Source organism: Geotrypetes seraphini, chromosome 1 (genome assembly GCF_902459505.1).
Source record: "Geotrypetes seraphini chromosome 1, aGeoSer1.1, whole genome shotgun sequence".
NCBI lineage: Eukaryota > Metazoa > Chordata > Amphibia > Gymnophiona > Dermophiidae > Geotrypetes > Geotrypetes seraphini.
In genome coordinates, this window is record NC_047084.1 from 524,083,015 (window position 1) to 524,092,448 (window position 9,434).

Consider the following 9,434-nt stretch of genomic DNA (forward strand, 5'->3'; position numbering starts at 1 on the left):
CCTCATTCTCATCCTGGAGAAACAGCTCTTCATAATCTGGCTTTCTACTTGCAAAGAAATCAGCCACACAGATCTGCACCTCAACTTTTTGTTTCCTTTGATCCAAACAAGTTGGGACATCCGATTTCCAAGCGTACCATCTCCAAATGGTTAGCTGCTTGCATCTCTTTCTGCTATGCTCAGGCTGGACTGCATCTACAGAGTCGAGTCACAGCCCATAAAGTCAGAGCCATGGCGGCATCAGTAGCTTTCCTTAGATCTACTCCTATTGAGGAAATCTATAAAGCTGCCAGTTCATATTTTCAGCTCTCATTATTGTCTGGATGCTTTTTCCAGATAGGACGGCCATTTTGGCCAGGCAGTGTTACAAAATTTATTCTCCTGAATTGCTAACACTCCCACCATCCCATTCTGGTTAGCTTGGAGACAGCTGAGGGGAGATATGGTTCAAGTCTACAAAATCCTGTGTGTTGTAGAACAGGTACAAGTGGATCAATTTTTTACTCCGTCAAAAATTACAAAGACTAGGGGATATTCGATGAAGTTACAGGGAAATACTTTTAAACTAATAGGAGGAAATATTTTGTTTCTCAGAGAATAGTAAGCTAGAGGTAATGCTTGCAGTGGGATGAATGTGTTTGTAATCCACTTTGAGCAGGCATTTCACAGATTTATGTTTAGCAGAGTATAAATTTAGAGATCACAGTTGTTGGCAGTATTTCAGCAACTAAAAGATTTTACCTGCTGTAGTACTACTGATTTTTGTATCAAGAGACCATAAATGATTGATGCTTTGAATCAGTTTAGTGCTAGTTCAGAAATTCATATTTATGATGTGCCACCTACTACAAAGGACTGAATCTTATTTATAAAAACACCTAATGAGCTTATTGATCATGTAAAACACAACCCACTGTTGTTTCTCCTTCAGAGTAGACTATTTTTTTCACACTGAAGGGCACAACTTATTATATCTGTTCATAGAACCATCTGTGCTAGATTCATTTTGGACACTGATGTTCTAATTGCTTGAAGTACTTGAAATTAACAACTTTTTAAATTCTTCCAGCCTGCAGAAAAAGCTACAACTGAACGTGAGACAGAAAGAGAGAGAGAGCGTCACTCACCTTTTGGTCAGAGGCATCTTCATACACATCATCATACACACGTTGGGATGGGCTACCCACTAATACCAGGCCAATATGACCCATTTCAAGGTGAGTGCTGTCTTTTACTTTTAGAAACGTATAGGCAGGAAATTCACCTTCAACAACAAAAAACTTGGGATGGCAGTCTCCCAGGTGATCACAACTTCTTTTTTTTTTCCACAGTTCTATTAGGAACCAAGATGATATAAGAGATGAAACTCCTCTCGTATGAAAAAAATAAATAAATAGGTTAGGGCTCTTCAGCTTAAAAAAGAGACAGCTGAGGGGAGATATGGTTGAAGTCTACAAAACTTCTTTCTGGCACAGCTGTGTTATAGTATTTATGTAGATTCCATTGGAAGAGATATGTTAGTGTATACCAAAAAGCATTATAATATATCACTTCAACAGTTTTGCTCCATAGCAGTGATTTTTTTTTTTAAAGAAAAGTTGCTATATATACAGCTAATACTATAAACTCCTATACGTTTGCCAAAAGGTGCTTAAAAAGATACAAAAAAGAAGGCAAAAGATGTCAGTAAGGACTCTATGAGTGTGTCTATCAGCTAATCACTACTAACAGACCAAACCACACAAATACCAAATGTCAATTGAGGAGAAGGGACGCTCTCAGTGTGAGGTTATTAGCGATGGGAGAACAAACTCCAGCGCTTCCACTACAAAGACGGAGGTGAATCACCCCGCCTGCACACCATCATCGGGCGTCCCTAGTGTGCAAAATCAACTGTGCAGAATTAATAACAATAAATAAGTCACAAACAGTGAACTAGTGAGAGAGTGAATCAATCCCCAAGATACAAAATGAAACCACAGCCAACTTAGCTTTTAAAGCGAGCCAAATGAAGTCAATGAGAATTGCAGGAGACCAGAATAGTCATTGGATCAACCGGTTTCGGGTGAAACCCTTCATCAGGATCTTAAGGCTGGAGCAGAACCGGCTGGGAGGGAAGCAGGGCTGTGGTTTCATTTTGTATCTTGGGGATTAGGCTGGGGAGGACTCTATGAGTGGGTTTTCAGTTTGATTCACTCTCTCACTAGTTCACTGTTTGTGACTTATTTATTGTTATTAATTCTGCACAGTTGATTTTGCACACTAGGGACGCCCGATGATGGTGTGCAGGCGGGGTGATTCACCTCCGTCTCCGTTCTCCCATGCTAATAACCTCACACTGAGAGCGTCCCTACTCCTCAATTGACATTTGGTATTTGTGTGGTTTGGTCTGTTAGTAGTGATTAGCTGATAGACACACTCATAGAGTCCTTACTGACATCTTTTGCCTTCTTTTTTGTATCTTTTTAAGCTATATATACAGCAGCATTTATGGATTTAAAGAAGAGTGTTCTGGGCAACTCTTTACATGTCTATTCAAGACCCCGATTGGCTCAGGCAGTTAAGGCCTCTCCCCTTAGGCCCTCTCAGTGCAACCCAGTTTGCATCAGGAGTGGGGAAGGCTGCCATTTTGAAAAGGCAGCCCTATTGGCAGGAGGGAATAGGCATTCATCTTGCCAGTTTTTCATCCAAAGATACAGGGGATGTTGGGGAGTATTGGGGTGGGGGATGTCAGGCTCAGCTGCAGGGGAGCTATCTTTGGAGGGTGGCGGGGGGGGGGGGTCAATGGATGGGAGAGAGGGAGGAATTGGGGCTCTCTCTGGAAATTCAGCTAATTACGGTAGGGGAAGCCCTGATCAACTGAGCTAACTGCAGCTTCAGGGAATCCTGCCAGCTCAGTTGATCAGGGATTTCCCTGCCGCAATCAGCTGATGGCAAGCCATGGACTTTTTAAATTTTGACAGGAGGGTTGGAGGGAGGAGCTGTGCCTAGCGGTTGCTCTTCTGAGCAGGCGCCAGGCATAGTTCCTCTCCCTTTTACTGGGGCTAGTCCGCACAAATGGAGTGTATATAATTTGTATGCTTCTGTGCTGAGCATCACCCTGTAAAAGAAAATTGCACCCACTATGATATTTTTTACTGCAGCTTCGGAGCATTGTGCATCGGGGTCTCTGTAAGTTAAGCAGATACACGTATTAGCAGAATAGTGCTTAGGTGGCACATTGACATATACATGTGTAAGTGCACCTACATGCCTATATGCTAGTATTCTAAACATACGTTTATAGAGATGCAGTGCTATAAATTAGATGTGAACATTTACATGCACATTTGTAGACTATGTACAGTTCTACAAATACCTGCTTAATTTCCATAACATTTATTTGCAAAGGGGTATACACCCGGGTTCTTACTTACATGTTACTTCCAGAATACTCTTAGTTATTCACATCCTTGGCACACTTACAATGGCTGGTGTAAATGCAAGCATCTAAATGTCAGGCATGTATATATCAGGTTACACTAGTAATCTATAACAGAACTTAGGTGCTTAGGTTCATTTATGGAATAGTTTTCTACCGCTTACCTTCAGAGTACCAAAATGGAAAACCCCAGTTACAGAATTGCTCTCATAGAAGCCTATGTGCATTTCTAAAATAACCTCATGAAACATGTAAAAATGCAGCTAAAATGCACCCAGGAGCACTTACACCTGTTTGGACGCATGTGTAGATGTACATGGATACATACTATAAGGGACTCCACCCAGATTGTCACCCCAAACATTCCAGCGCACAGGTAACATCAAAATACATGCCTTCTTGTCTTGTGTAACAAAGGCTTTTCAGTGCATAAAACAGGATTTATGCTCAAAAAATCCTATATGACATTATGTATTTATTGAGATTTATATCCCATCCTCCCCAAAGAGCTCAGAACAGGTTACAGTTTACATTTACAGTGTTACAACATAGGGTTTACATAGAGTGTGTTGAAATATATCTTCATATACCCTTACCCAATCTCCCTACATCAGTGATCTTTATTTGACCACGTACATCTGTAAAACAATCCTTCCTGTTGTATATGACTGTGGTGCTGGTGGGTAAATGGCAGGTATAACTTTTACCATTACATAAAAAGAACCACTGTGAGAAATCTTATCACCACCACTACTTAATCTACATTTCAGTTCTTAAATTTAATTATTCTGGGATAAGAAAAGCCCAAAGCCTTTCAGGGAAACTTTAATCTTTCAGTCATCAGCATAAAAACCTCCGTTATCTTCTTTAATCTTAAATATTCAACATTGAAAGGATATCAAAAGCAATCAAAAAATGTATCACTTAACTTAGACATTTCTTTGAAATTTTGATATGAAAAGATAGCAGCGTGAAGAGCATTCCCTGGCGCAGTGGTTTAAAGCACTGCAAAACGCTACAGTGTTGGATTGACCTTTTGACTGCAGGGACATGAAGACACTTTATGAATCAGGAGATCGTTGAAAGAAATGTATAAAAGTGATACTGTTTTTGATTGATTTCAGTATCCTTTTAATGTTAAATATTTTTTTTTTTAATTTCTTTATTCTTTTTCAAACTTACATCAAGTGCACAAAAAGAACAACATGAAATACTATTATATAACACTTGAACATCATACATTATATTCTTAATATGTAAATTAATTAAAAACCCTCCCCCCTCCCATCTTTCTATACAATCATTAAAACTATCATATTCCTTCAAAATTTCAATTTCGCTACATCTTATCTTCCAATCTCCCCACCCCCCTATGTATATTATCAAAGAAAAATGATGCCTATTCACTACAAAAATCAACCATCGGTCTCCATATCTTTAAAAAATTTTTATAACTTCCTTTCTGTATTGCAATTGCTCTTTCCATCTTGTAAATATGACACAGGGAATTCCACCAAAACGTATAATTGAGATTACTATAATTTTTCCAGTTGTTAGTAATATGTTAAGAGAACAGGGAGATTTTTATGCCGATGACTGAAAGAGAGGGAACGTTTTGAGCGCAGTTAGTGCACCAGATTAAAGTTCCCCTGAAAGACTCTGAGGTTTTACTACCCCTGAATAATTAAATTTAAGAACTGAAATGTAGATAAGTAGTGGTGGTGGTAAGATTTTTCACAGTGATTCTTTTTATGTAATGGTGGTGTTACCACTGTCCCCATTAATCCTATAGTATAGTTATAAATTTTAAACATATAACTGGCTATTTAAAGCCATACTTGGATTTCAAAGTGGCACTTCTATGCTGCTGAAAGTACACAAAAAAAAAGTATGTAACTGGCTGTTTGAAGCTGAAAGGTGGTCACGCTGCTGAATATCATAAGAACATAAGCATTGCCTCTGCCGGGTCAGACCAGGGGTCCATCGTGCCCAGAAGTCCGCTCCCGTGGCGGCCCCCCAGGTCCATGTGTGTGTGTGTTTCATGATTGCCATTTAGTATTGCTCTTGCAAATTATATAATAAAGGTAGACATAATGATTAAACAACTACAGACAATTTAGAATACAGCTCTGAGACTCGTCTATTCATTGAAAAAACATGATCACATTATTGGATTCATCAATTCTCATTGGCTTCCAATCCAGGAAAGAATACAATTTAAATTCTACTGTATACTATTTAAAACTATAAATGGAGACAGCCCAACCTACCTAAACGACCGCCTCATCCAAACCACCTCTACCAGGCATAGAAAAACACACACCCCATTCACTTACCCCCCAATCAAAGAAGTAAAACGGAAAAAAACTATACAACGGACTACTGGCCACTCAGGCAACCAAGTCTCCAACCTATTGACAACAACCCCAGACTACAAGATGTTCAGAAAGGAAATAAAAACTATACTCTTCAAGAAATCCCTTAATAAAGCTTAATACCATGATAAAGCTTAACCCCCCTCTTACCATCCCCTCCCTAACCCCAGATCCTACTTTTCCCTCTTGGAAACCTTCTCTGATCTAACATTGTAACCCTTCTTCCATAACTCTTTTTGTAATCCGCTTTGAACCGAAAGGTAATGGCGGAATAGAAATCTGTAATGTAATGTAATTATAGGAATCCTGTTTTGCAAGCATATTGAAAGAATAGAGTGTTGCTATACTTTATTTTGTGAGAGTGGCGTACTTTCTATGAATTTTTGCTACTTATAATGTGTCACTTAAGTGTCTACAACTATGATGCACTCCTGCAGCCTTCAGAACCTCAGTTTTAAGCGCATTTAATTTTTTTTTTTTCCATTAGGGTTGACTTCTGCTGCCCTTGTTGCCACTCAGCAAGTGGCTGCTCAGGCATCTGCATCTGCTATATTTCCTGCACAGAGAAGGTAAATTCCATGTTCTGAAGTACATTTATTTTGAGAATAGGAGGGCTAGGCCATAAGTTAATATAACAGTTAATAATATTATATTATGACAGTGTTGCCTACTTTTGGTTATAATGATTATGGTCTCAAGTGTACAGAGAATTTGCAATGGATTCAGCCTCTTGTGTTCATTTCTCATATAGAATTCATGTAAATTTCAGAATCACAGATACCCCTAATCTGAAAGCAGTCCTATGTCCACTTAATAAAAATGCAGAATATAAATCCCCCCTCCTCCCTCCCCCCCCCCCCCAATATTCAGCCTATGGAAGTTAGGGCCAGATTCTCTAAATGGCGCCGTTATCAGCAGCTGCTGCCTTCAAAAGCAGCGCCAATCGCTTGTCAATTACATAGCGGCACCATATGATTAAGCGATCAATCAAAAACCTTATTAAACTTGAAACTTGAATCATGGCTACCTAAAAGGTAGACGCCAGAAATGCAGGCCAGGGTTATAAAGGAGTACCTTTCACGTGAATTGTGTCTAAGGAGGCACCTAATGATACCTAAGCCCATTTCTGGTGTTAACTATGCCTCCAGTGGCCTTAAGGCGCCTCCTTTGATGGGATGACAGCACTGTTTTGGGAGGCGCCATTAGTCACCTTTATTTTTTAACAACTTTTTAATTGTTTTTTAATCAGTGCAATTAATTACTGTGACGAATGCATCAATTACACCGATTAAGTTAGGCGGCCATAGGGCACCTAACGGCACCATTTTGAGAATCTGGGCCTCAGTGAATTTAAAGGTGCCAACCACCATTGGCTGACTCTGATCTTGGATATTCAATGCCAAGCCTAATATTGACCATGCCACTGAATATCCAGGTCATAGGCAGCCAGTTGAAGTTATTCAGATTCCAGGCAATGATCCGACCAGTGCCCAAATAACTGCCCAGATAATGGTAAAACAGCCTTTTTACCGCTAACCAGGTAATCCAGTCTCTGCCTATTTTTGCCCCCAGATCACCCTAGTAGTACCTTATCAGTCTGATGATATTTAGCGGCATTAACTGGTTAAGTGCCACTGACTATAAACAGCAGATCTGATCAGCAGGATTTGCCTAGTTAGGAGCCTACCCAGTTAAATCCCACTGAAAACTACCCCTCAGATTTTCCAAAATAGAGTAATTTTGTAGTATGTGATCAAGTATTTCAATATTTGTGTCCTCATTTTTCTGTATGTCAGATTCAGAGACAACTGATTTATTCTGTTCTTTGTTTGCAGGGAATAACAAGATTGGAAATTGTCATGTGACTGGATCACATGGGAAAGTGCTTTATTACAGACATCAGTTCCATGGTGTTTACTTCAAATGCCTTAATGGCAGGCAAAAACCAGTCATTTCATTTTTGTAAATTACAGATTTTATAACAGAGTAACAAATGTTGCTGTAATTAGATTTCTGTACACACACACATATATATATATATATATATATATATATATATATATATATATATATATATATATATATATGTATATATATATATATGTGTGTGTGTGTGTGTGTGTATATATATATATAAAAAATATAAATATATATACATATTATATAAATATAAATATATTCTTTACTTTTTTGTATCGGTAACCAGGCTCACATGCAGAGGGTCTGCTGCTAAGATGAAAACCATACTGAAGGAAAAATGGTATTTGTCATGTTTGGAAAGTGTTAGCCATAAATGGCTGTTTGGGGGGTGTTTATTTTTTATTTTGTATTTGTAAATAAATGATGTTATGTATTAGTGTGCCTGAACCTTGCATAACCTTCTAATATTGTCCATAAGCCCTCAGAGAGGTTAACTGTGATGATGACACTTTGGTACAATGTAGATGTCTAATCGATGGCTCCTCTTAAGATGCATCAGTGTAAAATGTTACTGTATTCACTGTTTCATTGTAATTGTGTATTGTGAAGAATATACATTTGAAGGGCATGGGGTTGCCAGTACCACAAAAACTGTGTTGTACATAGTGTAGATTTAAAATGGGGAAATAATGAGCATCTGTGAATAATAAAAACGTCTCTTAGTAATCTTGAATGGCAAATAACCCAATAGCCTGAGTACCAGAAGACATCTGTGATTGTTCTATTACTTGAATAGTCCTCCTGCAGTCTTATTTTAATGTTTACAATTATCCAGTTTTAGAAAAGAGACTTTAATGCCATTGCCTGGTTACTTGTTCTATGCTGTAATCTACTTTATTTTATGTAAAGTGTATATTGAATGCTTTCTTTTTTTATACTTGCCTTAATAATTTGGCAATCAGAATTAAAAAAAAGTTGTTTTTGTACTTTGTGATATTGTGGTGAATTTTTTAGTTGTCACCTGGTAATTTATTATTAAACTATGCCAATAAGATTTCGGTATATCAATCTAATCCACATCACCAAAATGGGAAATTAAAACTGCATGCTATCATAACAATTCTCCAATACTAAAAATAACAGAAAGCATTAATAATTTAAATGGACTTTCAAATGTGGATGAAAATTCATCTATATTGGAAATTTTCCAGTAAAACCATGGTAATTTATTTATTTGGATTTATATCCTATCTTCCCAGAAGAGCTCAGAATGGGTTATAAGTTTACAATAATTTATAAATATTTATAGTTAACTCATTGAATATATAAAAAGTGCTCAGAGTCTTATTATATATATTCAATGAGTTAACTATAAATATTTATAATATATTCAATGAGTTAACTATAAATATTTATAGATTATTTTAAGAATTCAAGTTTATAGTATTTATTTAGAAGCTGGTATCCATTGTACTGATTGTAAAAACACTACCAGTAATTTAGTAATTCTATACTCCTTTAATTCTATAGTTTTACAAGTTTACATACATAATAAACAGGATATACATAATACACAATATACACATAATACACAATATACAGGATATACATAATGCATAATAATCATACTGAGGGAAAAATAAATAGAACAGGATATGGTAATATAGAACATGACAGTACATTTTAGGTCATGACATGATAGGACAATATATAGGGGC

At 37.3% G+C, this 9,434-nt stretch overlaps 1 protein-coding gene across 5 annotated transcripts in view; it reads left to right on the top strand.

Annotated features, from left to right (window-relative positions):
* The window catches only part of ZNF608 (zinc finger protein 608), a 195,642-nt gene extending 186,940 nt beyond the window's left edge, over positions 1-8,702 (top strand). For 4 of the 5 annotated variants that reach the window (XM_033928994.1, XM_033928992.1, XM_033928991.1 and 1 more), the window contains 3 exons: positions 1,070-1,217; positions 6,284-6,365; positions 7,632-8,702. In XM_033928994.1, the coding sequence (XP_033784885.1) occupies positions 1,070-1,217; positions 6,284-6,365; positions 7,632-7,638 (237 nt within the window). In that variant the 3' untranslated portion in view covers positions 7,639-8,702. Of the gene's footprint in view, positions 1-1,069; positions 1,218-6,283; positions 6,370-7,631 lie in introns of those variants that run through there. The other variant, XM_033928993.1, reaches the window with a different exon arrangement.
* Positions 8,703-9,434: the final 732 nt, after the last annotated feature.